Here is a 23766-nt window from a genome sequence, read left to right as displayed (position 1 = left end):
ATAAAAGAGTATATTGACCTTAGACGATCTATTCGCCTCGATTATTCGAATTTTCATGCTGATGATGTCATAGTCGCTGATAAGATTGTTGTGATAGATATAGCCTATTATATAATATATTATATTATATTATAAATTGTTTGCTATAGTTGCTATAAGGATTACCCCTGGCGAGAGTCAACTTCAAATGTTCGGGATTATTTCAATATGAATATATTATACAATTGTTTATTGATGTATAGTTTTGACAATGACGGATTAATTATTATTGCTGATACATTGCGTGTTGAATATATGATGGGGGCGGGACCATCAGTGTATTCTCGTTTGTCTCATATCGAATACAAGTTTTGGACTCTAATCAAGCTTCAATATCAGCGTCGGATTAGATCGCAAATCTTTTGTCTACGGACTGATTTATTAGCCTATGTGCGACATAGCGATATATTTCATAAAAACAGGTAACGTGTAGTTGAAAATGTCCCAAATACTAGAATGTCTGGTTCAAGTTCGTCCGGCATGAAAACAGTAGCTGACAGAATTATTGGAAATGCGCCTGATAAGTTCACACTGTTGCATATAAATCACATTTCACTGTATTAAATGCATTTTCTTTTATACAGTTAGTTCCTATACATAAGCTACTACGACCAACACGCCGTCAAAGACCTCTGTTCATAATATTATGGACGATTGTGGGTCAGGTAGACTATTCCTACTATCTACAAAATGCTTGCATCAAAGGTTAAAATGAAATTAACTGGCGTCAAAATAACCGATTTTAGGACGCAGGAGGGAGTGTGAGCCCCTGCGTTTTTCGGATGTCAATCACAGTAGAGTTGAATATCTAGAAAATGTTCACCTTTGTTAAATTAGATTAGAATTATAATTACAGTTCTTTTTCTAAACTATACCAGATTTATAATTATACCTACACAGGATTTAATTAAATTAGAATTTCAATTACTGGATTTGCGAAAACAAGAATTTGAATCAAGTTCAGTACATTTGACATGCCACATGCGATGTTATAGTGAAGTTTAATGGGTTTTGTGGAAATTTTAGAGTAAATTTCGAATTTTCAAACGAAAAAAAATATGCGTGGCAAATATTGTTAAATCCTGAAAATACGAAATTTCGACTCGTGTCTACAAGGTGTTCTCGCTGGCCGCGCGTGTTTGTGACCCCTATATTATATTGTTTACTGTATATTAACAATAGCCTACAATTGTAAATTGAAGTTATGTACCTCCAAGAGCCAAATACTTACTTTATTAAGGTCATATTTACTATAGTGTAGTAAGTGTATTCACATAACGTGCGCTGGTATTCTAGCAATCCCGTTTTTCAGAAAGCATCTATATGGAGTGATATGTGGCGAGATATCGTAGTGGTATTATCCACAGCTACAACACCAATGGGTTGTGGGTTTGAGTCCGACCAAGGTAGACTCCAGAATACCTTCCGCAGTGTTGGCGGTTTATCTAGGCTCCTCCTCGCCATCACATCCGCGTGAGCGGTGTTTTACAAAAAGCCTATAGACGTGGGCGGTGCTAAAAGTCGGCAGATACGGAATCAATAATAAGGAATATCGGCCTGGTGTAAATGACCATAGTAGTCGACAAACAAAACGAATACAACAAACAAACAAATATACATGGAAATTGAAAAAGCGAATTTTGGCTGGATTAGCGTTTTTGATAATCTGATTTATATACATCCGTAATTCGGCCTATGTGGGTCATTTGCAATATTACTTGTTTGGCAGATCACTTGAGTAGAATTTTTTCTCATTTAAAGGGTCCGCAGCCCTCGCCGAAGCAGACTATATTCAACAAAACATTGCGAACGCAACCATCAATGTTGTAGGTGGAAATCAGATCCATGGAACCGCCACTAACATTGAGCACACACCTACAGATGAAAATTTGAGAGGACCGCATAGCGGAGGAGGTATGTTCAGTGTTCACCAGTGTAGCTTATCCAGTGACGTGAACACTAGGGATTACTGGAACGCAGCAGTCGGTAATATTATAATTCTGTGTCTATTTAGTATCAATTCCCATCACCGGGATGGCAGATATCCTTCCAATAAGTGATTTATTAGGCTACAGATGTAGCAAAACACAGCTGCGTAGGAAGCAGCAATCACAATATCGACATCTTAATCTAAGCGTTCAGTGACGTATATTTTATTAAGTGACGTGTCCACCATAGAGTAGGGATCAAGTCACTACCTTCGAGTCCCAACTTTATTCGATTCATTGACCATTTTTACTCGATTCAAGTCAATAAGTAACTCGATTTTTGAAGGGGACTCGAGTCAGGTCGAGCGACTTAATTTTTGGAGGTGGCTCGAGTCAAGTCATGAGTCAAGTCACAGATCCATGTCGAATTTTATAGGTTCCAGGCATGATTCAAGTTATTGCATTTTGCAAGATGATCGCGGTCAAGGTTGATTTACTAATAATTAGGAATAGACTGAAGGATATCGAACTAATTACATCTTCAATTGGACGTAGAGGCTCACATATACACGGAGCTACTAGCCACGTTGGTAACTGTCCACCAAATAGATGATATAAAGTTTAAACAAATTTATATCATGCAATATCCTACAATACCAGGGTTTCCCAACCTTTTTATGATCACGACCCAAAACTTGGATTTAATATGTTCCCTGACCCCCACCTCTCAATTTCGTGTTCTGATTAGGCTACTAGAAAAAAATAGTCAGCACTTTTGCCCTAACCTACTTACGAACTCGTCAACCTTCGTCAATCAAGACTATAGCAAGGTATATAGCTCCTTTGGAATGATTTCTATTATATTCAATCGAAGTGATCAAGTATACTGGTACGTGAGATTCTGCGTCACGCGAAAACAGATAACGATCTACAAGTTATTCGGTCGCGCCGAGCGTGCGTTTATGTAGTACACTGTTAACATATATAGCACTAACTAAAAGGAAAATTACCGTCCTATTGATTTCTATGCACCTGGCAAACTAATCTTCATAGTGATGGCCGGACACAAGCATTCCGCTATAGGAGATTGGTTGTCTTCCTCGAGGTCGTTTTTTTTTCTAATTTGAGAAATTAGTTATAATTTTCGGAAAACGAGCCGCCGATGGCATCCGCTTAATAGGCACTCTTGTAATAAACATTGGTATTCAATTTTGGTTTCCCAGACCTCTGAAAATAGGCAATCGACCCCTAGATTGGGAACCCCTGACCTATAACGGTAACATCTGTTCAACTATATTCCTATATAATGTATTTCATATTTCTTCGTCGCAGAGTGATACTGTCATTAGAAACTACTCCCTTAGATAGAATACTCCTAGTCTACAACAGCGTGAGCATTTGCTGCGGTCAATTTATTTGCGGCTTAGCGATAGAGGCTGAGTAACACAAGGCTGTGCAATTGTTGAATGGCTTGTTACTCACACAGATCAAATCAGGGTGTCGAGAACATGTAAGCAGTAGCACATGTACATCGACCTAGTTGACAACATTCATTTGATGACGCCAAAATTTCGCTTCGAGTGAATCCAATTTTTTTAGACGACGAGTCAAGTCAAGTCATTTTTGCAGAGTGACTCGAGGCAAGTAAAGTCATCTGAAAAAGTTGACTCGAGTCCGAATCGATTCAAGTCATGTCTCGAGTAGGGCTGGGCAAAATCGAGTACCTGAGTGAATTGATTCTGAATCACGTAATATGCTTCGAGTCGAGTCGAGTAATCGAGTATCACTCATTATGACGTCACAACAGGATGTACTATGTCGAAGTTCAAATATGAACCTTTTATGCCACCACAAAGAACGTAATGCCTCTTATCCATCACATTAAAGATACTTTGGTATTTTTTCGACCATACCGATTTCATTGCACTTCTTAACAATTTTGTTGGATGATAATGACTTCGAAAATGTGTTATTTCCAGTAACGTTCGTAGCTTTAAACTGTGCCTGGTATGCTCAAACACGGCCAATCAAGGTTTCACGGCTTCCTCGGTGGAAAATAGTATCAAAACTATAATTCTCGTCAGTAAATTAACTTTCAGTTGCGAGGACCGTATAATTTCAGTACTCGAAAAAATCGTCCTTTACTACTCGACTCGAATCATTAAAATTACTACTCGATTCAGATTCGAGTACTCGAATCATTTTGCCCAGCCCTAGTCTCGAGTCGTTCCAACACTCATCTCCACACCACCCTGAGAACACGCCGGTTTCAATCTCAGCACAAGTAAATAATATGTAATATTATAAAATACTTTTTAAAAGGTACATCGTCGTTGGCAACAGCCAACCAAGTGAATCAGAATTTCGACAACGCAAACGTTAATGTGGTTGCTGGAGATCAGTATAATTACACAATATATCAGACTCGAGGTATGTGATATGAATAAATATATACGATATTTTTTGGGATTCGTCAATACGTTGCGGTCAGTGTTCGGAGTCAGCTAGATCGTACCGGTGAGCATTACTGGTTATAATATATCCAGGGCTTTGGAGCTGGCAAAAATTTTAAACTGCTCCAGCTCGGCTCCAGAGCTCTCTTCTATAATGAAGTGTCTCCGGCTCCGCGCTTTGGAGCTCATTGATACCGCTGCTCCCGCTCAGGCTCCGTATACTATCGAATAGTTCAGTCATTCAGTCAATAACTACCGTTGCGCCGGCGGCCGTCGGGCTGGATCGTTATTTTGTGTGGGTATGCACATGCCTGTGACGTCATAATAACTCCAACGGCTGTCGAAAACGTCATAGTCGTATGAGAGCTCACTCCACGGCATTGCTTCGTACCGCATCAAAACAGCAATGTGACGGCTTAATACCGACGCTGCACTTGATCATATCGGTTGCCAGTAAACTCGCCCCAAGGTAAATTCGGCCCAGGTAAATTCGGCCCATGACATCAGTAAATTCGGCCCTCCGAGAATATTGTATTAAAATGTATTACCAACCGTTAACATGAATTAATTACATGATTATACTATTATTAAGTGATTTGGATGTCAGGATATGCGTAGATCGCGTAATCAAGGGAGATAGCTCGGATATTCACGGGGACCGAATTTACCGACGGCCGAATTTACCGACGGCCGAATTTACCGACGGCCGAATTCACCGGTCACTCGGTCAATTCTGCCCTTGGAAAATTTTTTATAAAAATGTATTACCAACTATTAATGTGAATTAAATTCATAATTATATTATTATCAAGTGATTTGGAGAACAGGGTATGCGTATAAATATATATATGTATATATATATGCCGATGTTTACGGGGCCGAATTTACCGACAGCCGAATGCAATGGGTATGTTATCGGTATATTATCAAGTGATTTGGAGGTTAGGGGTTAGGTTTAGGGTTAGGATTAGCGTTAGGGTTAGGATTAGGGTTAGGTTAGGGTTAGGATTAGGGTTAGGTTTAGGGTTAGGTTAGGATTAGGGTTAGGTTAGGATTAGGGTTAGGTTAGGATTAGGGTTAGGATTAGGGTTAGGGTAAGATTAGGGTTAGGTTAGGATTAGGGTTAGGTTAGGATTAGGGTTAGGTTAGGATTAGAGTTAGGTTAGGATTAGGGTTCAGGTTAGGTAATGGTACTGTAACTGTTATTGTTACTCTGGCCCTGGCCGAATTTACCGAGGGCCGAATTTACCGACGGCCGAATTTACGGACGGCCGAATTCACCGACGGCCGAAGTGACCGAGGGCCGAATTCACCGGGCCGAATTTACCTTGGGCCGAGTTTACTGGAAATCGATCATATCAAGCCATACAGTTGACTGTAGTCTTGAAATTGTCGGATTGCTCAAGTGTAACTGCAGCAAGCGCTACATGAGCGGGACTAGAAATCAGAGATGAGCATGGATTAGGATTAGGATTTGAAAAAACCGGATTTGTGAGATTTTTTCGGATTTGGAGTGGATTAGCATTAGAGATTTTTTTCTGAACGGATTAGGATTTGGATTGGATTTACCGATTTTATGGGATATTGACATGTCGTGTAGCGAATGGCGACAAACTGTATTCAGATCAGTTTTTAATGTACTTATGGTACGCTACACTATGGCACACTTGGTGCCAATGAGCATGAGAGGTGCAGTCCTTTGCTAAGTTATCTTAAATCAAGAGAATTGTTGGCTGTGAAAGAAAAATTTCCCATTCCTCCCTTGCATAAATTAGCATTTTTTCAGAATTTCAAGTTAGAATCGGATTAGGATTCGATGCGGATTTGAATATACAAAAGTTATGGATTTGGATTAGGATTTGAAACTTCGGATTTGGATTGGATTAGGAAATAGAAATTCCAAATCCGCTCATCTCTGCTAGAAATTCGCTTCCTACCAAATACCCAATGTCTTGAAATTCGATATTGATGCGCTCATTACCAGTCCGTACGATGTCGATCAAGTTTACTGGAATATAGCAAGTTTTCCTTTAGAATAACTGAATAAATGCAGAACTAGTGCCACTAAGAATCTGGTGTGCAGTGCACCGTGTCACTCACGAACACGTTTATCTAATTCAGTGTTTCTCAATTTTTTTCATATCGTGTACCACTAATATATTTTTATCACACGGCTTACTAATAACTTGTTTTTCAATACAGGTCGTAGTCTACCACCTGAATTACCTATTTTACTTTAATGTGCCGGTGTTTGTTGGTTATTCCTGTTAGTTATATACCGCAATACCAACGGAGAGCAAGAAAGCATAATTATTGAGATAATTGCAACTGTTCATTCTAATGCAGAAGCTCGCCAATCTGAGGTGCAACATTACTCACAGCACTCTTCACGTATATCACATAAGAAGCTCTCGTGTACCACTGTGGTACGCGAACCACACTTTGAGAACCACTGTCTAATTACTAGGGCAATTTTTTTGACCTGGAAATAGGAAAAATTTGACTTAAAAATCGAAATTTAGACTTTTTTGACCTAAACAAACTGAATTTTGACCAAATTTTGATCTAACGTATGCAAATTAGGTGTTTTCCCACATAAGGTTGAAATTGTACCACTTAGCCCATCTTCATTTCTGGTTGGAACTGACTTTCCAAACGAATTAGTTTGGCCTGAAAAAACGTTTTTGGCTTAGAAACAGACAAATGTTACATGAAAAAAGTAATTTTTTTAACGAAATTGTGCTCTATGAAGAATTCCAGTAGTTACAACACGTATGGTAGAAATAATCAAAATTTATTGTAGTACAACGAGAGACACTTTCCTACATCCTTGGGTAGAAAGTGTATGTCTTTACCAAGAAGCTTGCCAAGAATGCAGAAAGAACGTTCAACAGCAGCAGTTGTTGGCTGACAACACTCAAGTTTCGCGTACACTGCTGGGGGCACACCGTGTTGCTTCATTCTGACAATGTTGTCTACATCACAATTTTTCATCATGCGCTTCTTAATATAAGAATGATGCAATGCCGAAGAAGTCTTTCTTCTGTTAGGATATTGCGGTACGTTGACCATAACACCATGTCTACCTATTTGTTTTATTCGACCGTTTATGATTCACAATGAACATACAATTGGCCATTTACAACGGTAGGCCTATTAAGTAGGCCACAAGCTGGAAAATATCAATTGATAAGTTCACCGACAGTGCAAAATCTACGATACAAACAAAAGGCGGACGTCAAAAAATTTTGACTTTGTAAACAATTTTGACAAATTTTGACATGTCAAAAAAAAATCGCCCTGCTAATTACTCATTCGTTAATTTGATAAGATTACATGAGCACCAATCCCATTTTGTGAAATACATAGTGATCAATACTTTTCGAACCGCTCTATTGGCCATCAGTGTTTATTTAGAGCTCCAGCTCCAGCTCCGGCTCCGTTCAAATAACCCAGTTTCGAGGCTCCGTCTCCTTGCGCCGGCTCCTTGCTCCGCCTCCCGCTCCAAAGCCCTGACTATATCAATAATCGGCTGAAAACCGTGACATTTGTAATGGAACGGACTGACAATGTGACTCCGATCACTGGTTGCGTTTATACAATCGCAACAGTAATAGCTGTTCAATCATATTTCCATAGAACTATATTTCATATTCATTCATTACAGAATGATACTGTCATTAGAAAATACTTCGTTACATATATGGTTCATCGACGACGGATTTTAACGTATTGGCTTGCAAGTTATTGTTATTTATTCCAACAAAACAAATTGGTATCTCAGAAATAATGAAGCCGTGCCAATCTCTTCAGATGTAACTCTAGAAACTGATCATGCCCCTAGAGTTGATATGGGTAATAAAAAGAAACAACGCGGAGCCGTTAATGCACCGGTACTCGATCCGAAGAGCTGTCCTCTAAAGGTTAAGTTGATGGAAAAAATGACAGGTATGGATTTCGCGTCGAATCGCAGCTGTGCAACGACTTCTCAAACTGAGAAGGCACAGTATTTTATTCTCCCATCAATGTATTGGCGTTTGTCGAATGAGAATAAAAATCAAAATGGATTATAACCAGGCCGTGTTATTTTTGGCATTTCAGGAACCAGATGCCAAAACTGCCAAAAATAAAAATTTGAAAATGCCAAAAATAAGCAATTTTTGGCATATGCCAAAAATAACACGGCATGCCAAATAGTGTATTTCGTTCATGGTGTTGTGTTAGCAGGACCGCGTTACAAGCGAGAAGGGCGTTTGTGAATGGCAGGTTTCTTAATCTGGGTCCAGCCCACCCATTAGGGGTGAAAGCATGGTGTCCTAAATGGTGTGGGCACAGCGAGATTGAACGGCTGACTGCATTTGGTTTACGTTATGCTTTCCATTTGTCCAAAGGCAATTTTACGACCATTTTTGACCGGCATGTCGAGCGGTAAATTTGATAAAACGGGTATCAATGAGAAGCTGCCGCAGTACTGACTATTAAAATATAAATTATATTCTGCTCATGGAACTGGAACCCCCAAAATCAACCACGATTTTTGCATTGTGATCGAGTTGAACATTGTGACGCAACAAACTGTCTGGCTATTTCTGAGCTGCATAGTCTCGTTTTGCCAGACAGTCTTGTTGCGTCAATGTTCTTAAACCAGCTAACCATCCCAGGACTCTTCCATGCGAGTTGGTAATATTAAAGCCACCTGAAGTGACAAAAGTCCTCCGAAAATATATCGGTAGACTGAAGGAGAAATGATAGTCGGGCTACTAAATAGAATGTGTTGAAGAGAGACAACACAGGAAACTCCTGGAAAAGGATCGGGAAGAAAATTCTTTCCGCGATGAGATCGATGGCACAGGCGAAGTGATCTCTTTTCATGATGCATGGAAGCCGGTTCGGCCCTCCAAAGATATTGAAGCTCTAAAAACCTTTTATGAATGAGTGGCAACATTCTTTCCCTCAACGGCTACTGTTGAAGCCGATATTTCCCAGATTCGCTGGGCGAGAAATGAATTTAGGAGAAATTTAGCTGACCTGAGTTTAGAAGCATTGCTACAGTGCAAACGAGTTAAGTCTATTCAACAGCTGTAACAATCAGCTGTTGAGTGTGTTTGTTAGTCTTTTCTTTCTTTTTTTCCTGCTTATTGGCACCGATTCCGATGGATACTGCACATTTTGTGGTTTCGTTTGATATTATTAACCTATGAAATCGTTAGGTTTTTTCTTCTTCTTATTGTTTGTTGGCACTGATCATACGTGGATGCTGCACATTTTGTGGTGTCTTTTGACAAACTGGTCCAAATAAAGCGTTTTTGTGGCTAATTCGAGACTGAAACTATCTATTTAGAGGACGATGCCAAAACTGCCAAAAATAAAAATCGAAAAATGCCAAAAATAAGGTATTTTTGGCAGTTTTGGCATATGCCAAAAATAACACGGCCTGATTATAACTATGGCAAGTTTTTGCAACTTTTGCAACTTTTTTTACAGCTACCGACAGCTTCCTAGATACTCAGCATCTATGCATAATGATATTTCAAGCCGTTTGGAGGGATTTTATAGTGCAACTTTTTGCAACCTTTCTCTATTTTTCATACCAATTTTACTGCAACTTTTTTCAATTATTACGTCGAAATTTAACGGAGTGATTTTAAAGCATGCTATAAACTATTTCTAGTGTGGTTCTATTATCTTCGAAAAGCATAACAAAGAGCTGTATGATGGGTCAGCACATAGCAGCATCTCTCTGTGTTATCTATGACACTGGGGCTTGCAAGCAAGAAGTTCAACTACCCCGCCAAGCATCACCGTGTGTGAACAATATGTAAAGTAAATAAATCGCTTTAGTAATTCTGTCTTTTAAATTTGAGATAGTTTCCCATTTCACGGTCGCCCAGGCGAGACCGCCGATAATTACATTTTCACTGGGTCAGCTTATTCAGGCTAGTGATTTTGTTAAAGTCGCCAAGAATGAGTTTTCTGCAACATCTTGGCTCGAGTTTGGAGACCTAGGGGTTTAGGGTGAGTTATTTGACTTGTTTTAGTGGGAGGGGTTATCGCTATGCTGTTTGGCTTTTTCGCGAAAATTATTCCCGCATTGCATAATTTTCTTGCTGTGTACCGGGAAAAAAAAAATTTTGGCGGCTACGCCAGAATGTCCGTGAAATGGTTAAGTAACGAATTTAACAGCTCTGCAGGAACTAGGTTATACAACAGAACCTTTCGAGTCTCTCATACCCTACTCATTCAACAAAAATAATAAATGCAACTTTTTACTGCAACTATTTCAAAATTAAGTGCAACTTTCTCGCGATTTTAGTGCAACAAGAACTTGTCCTAATTATAACGAATCTCCTGACGACCAACATGTATAGATAAAGTACCTGAAACACAAGATGCGTTATTGCTTTATTACCCGATGACGATGACAAAATAGCTAGCATACGATTTAATGAATTGGATACATATTTTATCTAAAGTGATGACCATTCTGCCCAAGTATTAGCAGCTATGAAGCGAAATTGCTTCACATCATCAACCCTCTGAGCTGACGAAATCACAAAGTAGATTGTTATCAATCATGTTGCAAATTTAGAAGTTTCGCAGATCTCCTGCAATCCTTCGTGAGCCGACCGTCGAGAATCCCTGTGTTGGGTCGTGGTCCGGTAGTCTCTGGCGCTGATTAGTATTTATCGTTATAATTTCCACTATTTTAGAGTCTAAGGGTGGATTGCACAGATGCCGATTGAAAAGTAATCACCGATTGCCTTAATCGGCGATAATTTAATCAGCGAGCAAGGTCACCTGGTGACTCTGTGGTACAGATACGGATTCGCCTGTGAGTTATCTTATCGCGGATTACTGACGCAAATCGACGCAAATGACGTACGTTAGCAATCAGCTGTTTTCGGTCGGTGGCGATATGAACTTTGTCGTCATAAGGGAGAGATGCGCTCTTCATGGATATGTATATTTAGCTGATGTCATGTGCGTATAGCAGCTAACTAAACTGTTGCTACTGCACAGTGTAAGGTTATGAACGCCAGAACGCGTCAGAACAAACGTTTTGAGGTTATGAAAAGTGGTATTGTAGGAATAGCGTACCAAAATCATCGTCTTATACCGGTATTGCTATGCCAGAAACTCTACTACAAATTTCGTATATTGCAGGACATTTATCTACTCAGGCATATCTAGAACTAGAGAGATACTTTTCAGATAGAATCTTATTTTCCGTTTATTGGTGCATTAGTCATTATAGCCGCTTCACCAATGTGAAGATATACAAATTGAGTTCATACACACACATTTGCATACGATTTTGATTTCTCTATACCAATGACAATTGGCTCTGCATAGGAGTGTAGAAGTAAATTTCAGCCATTGCAAAGATCTAACTATTGTGCAATGTGCTCAAGTGCTGTACAAACAGTAATGCATTTATGTTACAATTTTGCAATGCAAAGTTATCTGCTGTTACCCAGTTGAGTAATCATGTTTGTTGACAGCCAAACCTCACTTCCGTTTATCAAGAATTTGGTAAACCATAAAATTTAATACAACCTGTTTTATAGAGAGCTATATTAATATAGTGCAATGTCGACTGAGAGTAACAATGGATCCATACCTCAATGTTCTTGCTACCCTCCAGATGTTAGACAGCCTAGCATACGAGAGAGTGCGAAGAAGATTGGTCAAAGAGAGAGCAAATCCATTGGAATATACCCAGGAGGTTAGCGACACCGATAACGTGACGGCACAACCGAGAGCACGACTTCAGCGCAGACAGATTGTTCAAAATCACTTCTCTGGAATGTCATCTCGTGTTTGAACACCAATAACCACACATTCAATTCCTCGTCAATTATTTTTATTACGAGATCCAGTAGCCTAGGCTGTAGTCAGAATTGGACAACTAGAAAATCAGCTTTTCAAAATTAGACTATAATGATAATTATGGCTGCATATTTTTCCAAATTAGAATAGAATTATAGACAGTAGTTATTTTTCAATTAAATTAGAATAGGGATTACTGAATATGTGAAAATTTGGAAATTGAATCTGCACAACTCGCTTAGTATTGTAGAGTTCTACTGTAGAATTTTCACCAAAACCAGAAATTAAGTTGGAATTAAATTACTGGCATTTTCCACTTACTATTCTAATTATACAGCCAATTAACTAGTTGTCCAAGTCTGGTTTTTGTGCTATTTCGATTCGTTGCTGTATTTTCTCAATTTTGCAGGTCTTTTTCCATTTCCAGTTTCTGGTACTTGACATGCATCTGTAATTCAAAATTTTTCATTCTGATATCATGCTGCTCCTTTGCCATTTCCAGGACGCTCATTTCTGAACACCACATTTTGATCACCAACATTATAGTTAAAATAAGATTATTTTTTATCAACACACCTGGCTCATTTTTGAGACAATTAGCGTTGAACTTTTTGTGTTCTGTTTCATCTTGCATATCTGAATGTAGTAATGAATAAACTGTGGGTTGCATCACCATCATTGTATGCTAACACTTACCGGTCTGGTGTTCCATCCTGAAGTCTGTCGAGGGAAGTGAAGGAAGCATTACATCGCCATCAACAACGAAAAGGGCAGCAATTTCATTTGCTGCAAGAAAACCATGGTTAACAACAGTTGTATTGATTCAGTAGAGTTCAAATTCAATATAGCAATGCTAATGTCAATCAAAACAACCCGCGATGTTCTATTTGAAGTATTCGTGTGGCTATGTTAGTACCAACACGATTCATATGGATTTCAAATTAGTACCTCAACTTACCATCGCTGTTGTGACATGAAGAACCAGCCTCTGTGTTCACATCCTCGTCGATGATGAAGGTGCAAACTGAATCTTCAGAATATGCATCTGAATAAACATTTAATTTAAAAATTTTAGTTTGAAAAGCTACTTTCAAATTATTTTTTCATGGTTTATCTTGAAGTCAGGTTGCAGCCTAACAATAATATGGCCAACGATACTGCTCAGGCACCTGCACAGTAGCAAAGCCAGACTGTTGCACGTTAAAATTGGATGCAAGTTCCTCTGTCGTTGGTTGTAACATATTAAAAAAGTTCATGTCCTAAATGCACTCACCATTGTTCGTGTGACTATCGAATACGGAATCGTAGTCATACCGATGTTTCAAACATTCAATTTGAGATGGAATAAGGTCTGAAAAGTGATAATAAATATACCAGTGCTATAAAAATCAATTGCAGATTGATCAAGGAGCGGTTCAGATTAGGAATTTGCTGAGCAGTGTTCCCCATGTGTCGTTTTCGTATAGCTGATGACGTGCAGAAGTCTCTGGATATGGTTAGTTTGTTGGGAATTACAAAAAGACAATAAATCCATGTTTCTCATGAGTATGAAGCACGCAGAGAGTCACGATAAACACAGATGGAAACAATACATCTCCTACTGCGAATTTTAAAGAATTGTCAGTAAAATTACCTATCGAAAACCTTTTCCAAGGAGTTCGTCAACTGGAGGTGGGCCAGTTTTGGCCCGTTCGACGTGTCGTGATGCATATAACTGTTTTGCTTTTCGTTTCAAATTTTTCAATACATTCTGGATTTGGCCAGTTGTGCGGCTGCACGCGCAGAACCGGTATTCATAGCTGCATATTTCTTACTGATTACATCTCAGGCCACATCTTTTTGTTTTGCCGTCAGTCTTTTTGTCTTCTTTGGTTTCAATATATTCTTCTATCAATTCAATTATTCTAAACTTTTCCTGTCTGTTGCAATTTTCCGTCCTCGTATTTTATTTCCAAAGTATACTGTCGAATTCTGTACAGTGTACAGTACAGTCTGTAAAAAATGTCATACCGGTAATCATAGCATAAGGTACTATCGGCCCATAATATGCGCCAACAGTTGTAGTAGTGTCTGAGTACAATGTTTTCAACTAATACCGCAACTGCACGTCAGAGCATCCAGTTAACACCATCTCAATACCAAATACTAGTGTACCCGTAGCCAGCCCAGACCGCAGTCAACGCGAAGCACACAGCCGATTAACTTTCTAGACACCTCGCTCGGCGGATAACATTTGGCCGATTAAAATTCACCGATTAGTGACAAATCGGCATCTGTGCCACGGAAGCCCGCCGATTACTGACGTTTAATCGGCGATTAGGAATTAATCGACATCTGCGCAATCCACCCTACATCGTTTTTTCGATTAAGATTACTACGGATCCAGTGTATATGTTAACTGAAGTGTACATGCTCCGAGAGAACGTGGGAAGGGTGTAGGCTACCATTTTGAACAAGGTTGACAGGCGCTGCTGTGAGGCAGTTTATGACTTCAAATCTCGTTCTAGGATATTCGATATAAATAATTAGCATGTGCTACGATAAATTTCGAAGTTTCACATTTTTCACGGGCAGCTGCAGCTGCATCATGGTATAGCTGCGTCGACCTGATATTATCCATTTGCAATATCATCTAAATACCGTGGTACAGATACCAAGAGCAATCGGGATGCGTATGGAATTACTCATCCCCACGGTTCCCTCTAATTTCTGACGAGTCTGCGCACACTCACCAACTCACTGCGCAGACCAATTGACAACAGTGCGTAACGACTAAAAAAGGTCAGCACTTCGGATTTTTTGTGCGCAACATAGATTTTCTGTGCGCAGAGACCATGTCAGCATGCACTGCGCATTTGTGCACGTGTGCAGCTTAGAGGAAACATTGCTCATCACCATGCAGTAGTAATAGGCATTGCATCATCTCGTAGAGCAGGGGCGGGCAACTTCTCCAGTCGGCGGGCCGGATATAGGAAAAGTAAGTAGGCTTACTTTGCGGGTCGGATTGCTGAATCGATACATCATTCGCCCATTTACCCATATGTAAAATGAATAACTCGTATTTAATGAATGCATTTCAACGACAGCAATGTCACTTCAAATCTATTTCTCGCCAATGTGGATTTGAGAACAGCAGTAACTTTCAGGCGCCGCCACGTCTGATTCTCTCTGATCAATCAACACACGGTGCAATCACAGTGCCCTATATGGTGTGGACACAAGCAAATCTCACGGCTCAGTGAAATTAGTATACGTCACACTTTTTATTTGGTCAAAGGCAATTTGACGGTAATTTTTGAACGGCTTGCCGAGCATTAAATTTGATGAAATTGGTATCAACGGAAAGCTGTACCGTGGTACTGATTGCGAAAATATAAGTTTTATTCTGCTCGTGGTCCTGAAACTCCCCAAAACCAGCCTTGAATATTGCATTGTAACAGAGTTTGGTATTGCGACTCAACGATGCCGTCTGGGAGCAGGGAAGAAGCAGCGTAAACCGCAAGCGTATTTGCCATTGTTTGGTATTGTGGCGCAACCGATTGAGCATTCACACTCCTACTCTCGTGCGCACTGCGCAGACGCATGACGGCATATGGTTGCGTCACAATACCAAACTCCGTTACGATGCCACATTCGAGGCTGATTTTAAGGGGTCCAGGACCACGAGCAGAATAAAACTTATGTTTTCGAAATCAGTACCACGGAACTTTCGATTGATACTCGTTTATCAAATTTAATGCTCGGCATGCCGGTCAAAAATTACCGTCAAATGGCCTTTGACCAAAAAATATTGTGACGTAGACTAATTTCACTGAGCCGTGAGGTTTGCTTGTGTCCACACCATATAGGAAACTATGGTGCAATCCTTAATTAACATTTCGAGGCGTTCGATAAGCCTGGTACCCCAAATTTACCTATAAAACAATTCATTAGGGTTGAGTAGGTGGGCGTAGTAGTGGTATATTCCACAGCTACAACACCAATGACTTATGGGTTCGAGTCCGACCGTAATCTCCACTCTCATACGCTGCGCACACAGCGTATATAATAACATACAGTCACTAAAATTTGACGTAGTTAGCAAGTAGTGGGGGATCTCGGCAGACTTGGCCGCTATGGCCATATTATCATGCAAGACGGGAAACTGTCGCGGGCCGGACAAGATCCCGTGGCGGGCCATATCCGGCCCGCGGGCCGTATGTTGCCCGCCCCTGTCGTAGAGGAATCAACTTCCATTTAAATAGTTGTTAGTAATCGCCAACCCGGAGTACACATCCAGCTGCACTGTTTCAAAAGGAATGTAACGTAATTGTATTCTCATCATTCAAGTCAATTGTAGAAACTTCAAAAATATGTTTCTTGGAATCGCGCCTAATATGTTATGGCAGCGGTGCGCCGCTATACCTCTAGAGAGCTCGTATAGTACCTGATCAGCGGTAAAATTACATTTTCATTCACTTGAAATGGTGAAAGGCTGAAACAATTGCAACATCGCTGGAGTGGTTGCGCAATGCACATGCTGCCCGTACAGCGTACGTCTGCATATCGATTCATTTTCATGATAGCAACATACGTTGTGTCGAGTACCAGTAGCGGTCCTGATGAATCGTTCAGTCAGCTTCACTTGCAAGTAGCTGCAGATGTTACGTGGATTATTGTATAAATTATCATTCTGTTTGATAGTAAAGTAGTAGAGCATGACGTCATATTATGCTCAGCTTAGCATAATGAGATCACTCATGCTTGAGCGCCTTTTCCATGCCTCTCATCTCTGTAACTTGCACGTTAATGCACGGGCCGTGTTATTTTGGCATTTGAGGAACCAAATGCCAAAACTGCCAAAAATAAAAAATTTAAAATGCCGAAACTAGGGCTCTTTAAAATATAGATTGTTATGTAATATATTGACAAAAATGTCAAAAAGAATTGACAGGAGTTAGTATGAATCGACGAAACGAATGTGTTAAAGCACAATTCTTAAATTACGGCCCGTGAATCCTTCGGGGGTCCGCAGACTTCTATCCAAGGGGTCCATTAAATGTGAATGCAAAGGCCAAAAATTCCAGTGATTAAATCGGAATTTAGGGCCAATCTTTCGATTGCTCAATCCAACTTATTATCCATAGTCGTCCTTTCAATATGTCGCCAACGCATCTCTGTTACTTGCACATAGATGTAGTAATAAATGTGGACCAGGAAACAGCAGACCTACACAGTTATCGTCGAAAATTTCCTCTTCCGAATAGAGTTCTTAACAAGCATTGTGTAAGTGGCCCATCATGAGCTGCACTATATTTCTTTATCTTCACTACACCTCGCATAATACTGGATAGTCAATTTCATTGGAAAGCAATTACGCACACGGTCTGTACTTTCACATGAATTAGCTTTACTAGTAATCAATTTCCAAAACCTTTCTGCGATTCCACATTTATCTCTGTTACGCGAACTCGCCCTACACAGACATGGTTTTACCCGAGAAAAATTGCATGACTAAACATAAATTGGACACTGACTTACTCGCTCGAGTCTGGCGATATATCATCTTTAAAACGGAATCAGATCATCCATAGAAAAACGACTTAGGCCAGTCACTTACTAGTCTTATCCTCGCCGTTATAAGGCCAACTTTCTGAATACCAATCTAAAACCTGACCGCAAGCTCAATCCTTGGAACTTTATTTTGATCGGTATGATTGACAAAAATATTTTAATGTTCAGGCAAATATCTCGCTGGATTTAAGGAGAAAATCAATCGTATCTCGTGGAATAATGTGCAGGGTAAAGTTTTGGAATCGTACGAAGCTTTATCCGAACCAGACGTGGAGTTTTATCCCCAATTGAAAACAGGATTCGAACTATACAAAGGAGAATATTTGCCACAAGAAGGATTCAGTGCCCACTGCAAACCGAAAAGTGGAAGTTTTATAGAGTACAAAGCTTGTCTACAGCGCATCCAAGAGGAACACGTGGGTCCGTCCGCTATTATAGGACAACCGGGAAGTGGCAAGACCGTCATGATGAAAAGATTAGCAAAGGGACTGATCATTGCAAATAACCTTCGAAGACCAAAACGTTCTACATGGGAGAAATTTGTTCAAGTGTTCCGAAATGAAACTACACCTTCACAATATCATGTCGTACTGCACATGAATATCAGAGATATTCCAAACCATGAGAATATCACATTAGCTAATGTTATATTCAGTCCTATCGTGACCAAGTTGTCAGTACATGAACTATCATATGGTCTCAAGGCCATACTTGATGGGGTATTCAAAATTATTATGTTCTTCGATGGATTGGATCAAGCTACATGGGACCCAATATGCGACAGAAGAATTGAGCCATGGGAAGTTTCAAACACGCCTACGATATTTGGTAACATTCTGGCAGGGAATCTTTTACCTAACGTTCCTATCATCATATCATCCAGAGAACATTCAGTGGCCCGCCTGACTAAAGAGATGCGACCTAAGTTTATAGTGGCTTTAGTGGGATTTAGTGAAGATGAAGCAGAGAAAATGTATTGCGAATTGATGGGGGAAAATTCCGAAAAGGATTGGCATGAAATGAAGTTATCTAACCCTGCTATGCACTACATGTGTCTGACACCATTGTTTCTGGTATTTTATATGATAACGAGGAAACGGGCCCCATCGAACCCTCCTAATTGTGCATCCGGAGTGATGGTTGCGATGATACAAATTTTCCTGGAATGTGAGAATACAAGAAACATCAACGACACGATCGACGTAATTCATGTCATCAGCAAGTTGAAAGAAATGACATTCAATGGTACAATGAACCAACAGGTAACATTCACCAACGAAGACCTATCCAAATATAGCCTCGAATACAACGACATCAGTGATATCATGATTAAAGTTCCGGGACTGATGATTCTAGGCCAGAAAATACTCGCTGGGATGTATAGATATTTTTTCAGTCATCAAACTCTTCAAGAAGTGTTAGCGGGACTTTTCGTAGCGGAAATGAGACTAGATGATTTTAAGCGAATTGTGGATTGTGAATTCTGCAAGCCCTACTGGACTGTTGTCCGCAATTTCACGAGTGGCATTCTGAAAAATGAGAGTGTGAGAGCAAATATACTTTCTCAAATTCTCAAAAAAGGTCAGTAAATTATTGGACTTGAATAATGTTTATGTGGCTGTATGGTTCAGTAGAGAGTTGAATTAATTACAGGCCCGGGGGACATAGTATAGTGCTGATTACGATGAGTAGGGTTACCAAATTTTGGTAATCTGAAAAGAGGACACTTAAAAAAAATCAGACCTACATTACAGGAGTTAAATCCGAAAAAATTGGTAAATTTATTCCGAGTTAGACTAAAAAACGCCATCTTTCCGAGTCGACTCCCAATATACCTACTTTCCATGAATTTTCCGTTAATTGACTAAAAAAACGGTCGTCTGTCGTGCTTAGGTACTGATTTCATATATCTCAGTTGAATTTTAACATACATTTAACCAGAATTTTTAAGAAAGAGGACATCTGGGCGTCCTCCGAGGACACTTTCAAAAAAGTGAAAAAAGAGGACAAATCCTCTTAAAAGAGGGCGTATGGTGACCCTAACATTTAGCCGATAGAGTCATGCTGTATATATATATATATATTAGGTAGGCTTCGTAAATTCACCAGGCTGGTTGCGCACACTAAAATAAAGGCACATAATTCACCTTATTACATCATTGCATATATTATTTCAATTCACTTATTACTTCGTGTACACCCGATAAAATCACTTACAGTATTGATTTGTACCCCGATTATTGCGTCAAAAACTGTGATATATGTACTATTTACTGACTTACAAAACCGATGCATGCTGGTGCAAGAATGTCATAGATTTTGCGAAACACGTTTTATTCGGTCATTCGTCAATGACTTTTACTTTGTAATGCAGTTACTGGCACATAGTGATAATCCGATCTCAATCAAACCCAAACTATATCCCTATATCTAACCCAAGCTATAACTCTAACCATAATCGAGTAGCTGAGTGATTGGATTACAAACCGAGTAATTAGCCTTCGTCTCGTTCGTAACATTAACGACGCGTCATCGTGTGGCGAGATAGCGCAGTGGTATAATACGCGGCTGCAACACCAATGGGTGCGGGTTCTAGTCCGACCGAGGTCGACTTCCGAATTCCGATACCTAAGTGTTGGAGGTTTACCTAGGCTCCTCCTCGCCACCTCATCCGCGTAAGCGGTGTCTTACAAAAAGCCTAGAGGTGGGCCGTGCTATAAGTCGGCAGTTACGGAAAATATGAATAATATCGGCCTGGTGTAAATGACCAATGACCATAGTAGTCGACAAACACCATGAATATCCCAAAACAAACAAACAAGCGACGCGTCATTGAAGTAGACTATACGCCTGAATATATACTGCTATACTACGAGTAGGCCTACTACTGCAATTGATACTTGTGACATTACTACGGCTGTATGCCTGTGTCTAGCAACATCTTATCCGCGTACCAGTTGTTCTGCATATGATTTGGATTCAGATATATCACCAGATACACTGCTGGTTGCTACCACGCCCACTTTCTCGGGCATGACCGGCCCGGACTCACGCTAACCAGTCAGCAAGGCCAGCGGTGCAATTACTGTTTTATCGAGGTTGTCTGACCTATTACTAAACAATAAGTTGTTTTTCGTTTGGAATAGCTATTATAGGAAGTTGAAATAATTTCCCAAAATATACATAGGGCCTACACTACATAGATTGTGAGAACTATTTTTACAATACTGTCTACTGACGGTAAACATTCGGCTTCCAAATATAAAAGGCCCTCTTTATTACCGCTCCATTGGTGCGGTTCCGCCAATTATCATTATTTTATATACATTCAAACAGATGATTTACCACTAAAAGCGGAATATCTCATGGAAAATTTGAAGTTTCAACTAAAACAAGATATACCTCCAGCGCAAAAATTGGATATTTTCACATCTTTGAAAGAAGCGGCGGCGTTCGAAACACTAGAAAGTTACGCACAAGATCTTGACTTCTCGAATTACCCCCTGACGCCAGTAGTGGTGAATACGTTGTGCTCGGTGATTGGAAATCTCGGAAGAGTGAAATCATTATCGTTCAACAACTGCAACATTGATGACTATTTGCTGAGGGTTCTGGCCTCAGAGACGAAAAGACAGCATATCAAGGTAACTGTTGACTTAGCCACCAATAACCGTTGCAATGGTATCAATTTGTACATGGTGTTTCAGGTAGATATAATCTCGTAACACTTTCCATCTATTGTTTAATAATTATTTTTTCCATATTGCAGACTATCCCAATAGTCAGCATCACTCGCAGACATGAATATAATATCGGCGTTGAATATCATGGCGACTGGATACTATATTCTGATTCAATAAAACAATAATGATATTCGGTCATATGCTTGAATAAGTTCTCTGAAATAAATTTGAAGCAGTGTTGTTCCAATATCAGTCCGTCTGTGCCCCACCCACAACATTAAATATTAACCACAAGCATGTTAACTCTTTTTCTCTTCACGATAAGCAATTTTCAAACCAATATGAAATACAAAGGTTATCTTCTTTCCAAGATCGACAAATTTGATATGAGACAAAATACGAGCTGGTCAAACGTGCAATATTGGCAAGAGATTTTTAGAAACATGGAAGTTACTACTTTGCGCATGGATTTACCTCGCATCGAACGGGTAAAGAACAATATTCTGATTTCGAATGGGTCATTAGTTTTTCATCACTGTACACGTGTACACTTATATTGTTTAGAAATTCGAAGATGTTGTTTTCGATTTATTAAAAGCTACGGAAGAGAATGTTTCTCGAATCGAAATCGCTAACTTGAAATGTCTTCGATTGGACATTAAAGAAGTTGAAGAACTCGCCAAGTTCGATTTGAGTTTGACAAAAGTATGTACTACTGATTACTTGTAAAATTGAACAAATAAATATTTATGCATACTCTACAGATATCCCAACAGCTTGTAATATTCGCAAGTCAGTATCAAATATTCTCACCCAAGATTGGCTCTTTGTTACAATCTTTAATCGAAGAGCAGCAACGACATCGCATTAGCTTTCCACATCTTGTCCCATCAATGTGGTAACTAATGATTTCATATTATGTTAGATCGAAGAAATGTGGATAAGCTCCGACGAGGTATCATTCGACAAAAATCTTTGGGAATGTATATTTCAACGGATTTCGATCGAGGTTCATCATTGTTATGTTAAACTTCCCGAAGTTGAAAAGGTAGCGTGGCTGTGAATTCGAAGTAAGGTATTCTAAACTTTAACTCTTCCTTGGTTCAGACGAAAATAATTCATCTCGGATCATGGGCCGACGTAGCAGAAACTGTTAAAATCGCTAACGTGGAAGAATTATCCGTATATTCGGACCATTCTGTGTCATTTCGAATCAGTGAAATAGGAGAAATCGGAAGAATCATAGGACTGAATTTTTGTGGGACGGTATTTGATTTATTTTGCGACCAAATCATTTTCTTCAGATATTCTTCTGACTTAACGATCATATCACCCATTGAATCCATTGAAATAGATTTATAACAAAATAGTAAATTGTCAGTATATAAGGACCCTAGAATATTTTGATGCATTGTTTCTGGTATATGTCTCATGTTCATCACATTGCTATACAAATGATGCATTGAAATGCAGCTCCTTTTGTCTAGTAGCATGTAAACAGTCGCACGTTTGCACAGAAATAAATGTGAAATCCATTGATACGCTGCCATTGACACATAGCATTTTATTGATGAAGCACATAGCTGGTGACGTTCGATAATGAATTCGTAATGTCTTTATACCTATCGTAGCAGGATGTATGGTTTATTGGAGGGCGAAAGTATGCTTTTTGATTCGTTTATTACAAGCAGCACTCGTCTATATTGATGTATTATGGGATATTTCTTCAAGGACATACATCGTAAAACAGCATTTGAACACAGCTGAATCCCAGGGAAGTAGGTTACTGATGACTTCAACAATTACTGAAGTAACCAAAATATTTTTAGGATAGCCTGTTCAAGTCTTCAAGGTATACAATGACGATTAGCACTAAAATTTCATGACTGTAAACACTGTAAAGACACCTTTGGTATATTCAGCTATTATCCACGATTTACAACTCGTTCAGATTAGGGAATTATGGATACCTCTGAACGAAGAATCATTTGATGAAAGTGTCTGGAGGAAGGTGTTTGCAAAGATACGCTTCTATGTAGAGCATTGCTACGTACATGTGCAACGAGAACAAAAAGTAACTTGCATATAAATCTGAGATGTTACCATATGCCAGCTATAACTACTTATTTTCAGGTCACCGAAATCGACGTAAAAACACTTGTAGCTGCCGCATATACCGCACATGTCAATGCGGTAAATCAAGTTTCGTTGGATTTCGATGTTAGCACCCCACTTCGAATTGAAGATTTCCAGAGATTAAATGAATTGAATTTTTGTTGC

At 39.5% G+C, this 23766-nt stretch overlaps 1 protein-coding gene and 2 long non-coding RNA genes across 3 annotated transcripts; 1 reads left to right on the top strand and 2 right to left on the bottom strand.

The window, feature by feature from the left end:
* Positions 1-1803: 1803 nt before the first annotated feature.
* LOC145442023 (uncharacterized) lies at positions 1804-22161 on the top strand. The gene is made up of 6 exons (XM_080320005.1): positions 1804-1953; positions 4290-4397; positions 8234-8368; positions 17972-19384; positions 21140-21447; positions 21858-22161. Exons 3-6 carry the CDS (start codon positions 8272-8274, stop codon positions 22119-22121), a joined length of 2082 nt encoding a protein of 693 aa, XP_080176131.1. The 5' UTR covers positions 1804-1953; positions 4290-4397; positions 8234-8271; the 3' UTR covers positions 22122-22161.
* Positions 5521-5772, bottom strand: LOC145442304 (uncharacterized). Its single transcript, XR_013916019.1, has 2 exons — positions 5734-5772; positions 5521-5639 (listed from the first exon to the last, which is right to left on the bottom strand). It is a non-coding gene; the product is annotated as an uncharacterized LOC145442304 (long non-coding RNA).
* On the bottom strand, positions 12903-14565 carry LOC145441150 (uncharacterized). Its single transcript, XR_013915754.1, has 3 exons — positions 13524-14565; positions 13209-13295; positions 12903-13036 (listed from the first exon to the last, which is right to left on the bottom strand). It is a non-coding gene; the product is annotated as an uncharacterized LOC145441150 (long non-coding RNA).
* Positions 22162-23766: the final 1605 nt, after the last annotated feature.

Source organism: Botryllus schlosseri, chromosome 1, assembly GCF_051294905.1.
Source record: "Botryllus schlosseri isolate E-star chromosome 1, Bs_hap1, whole genome shotgun sequence".
Lineage (NCBI taxonomy): Eukaryota > Metazoa > Chordata > Ascidiacea > Stolidobranchia > Styelidae > Botryllus > Botryllus schlosseri.
The sequence above is the reverse complement of the archived record's forward strand: the minus strand, read 5'-3'. Positions and strand labels throughout refer to the sequence as shown.

What these genes read in the sequence shown, in the direction of transcription:
- LOC145442023 (XM_080320005.1), top strand. Translation starts at nt 8,272, where the DNA reads ATGGGTAATAAAAAGAAACAACGCGGAGCCGTTAATGCACCGGTACTC. An exon ending in TTCTCAAATTCTCAAAAAAG is followed by an intron (nt 19,385 to 21,139) that starts GTCAGTAAATTA and finishes ACATTCAAACAG; the next exon opens with ATGATTTACCACTAAAAGCG. An exon ending in CGAAAAGACAGCATATCAAG is followed by an intron (nt 21,448 to 21,857) that starts GTAACTGTTGAC and finishes CTTCTTTCCAAG; the next exon opens with ATCGACAAATTTGATATGAG.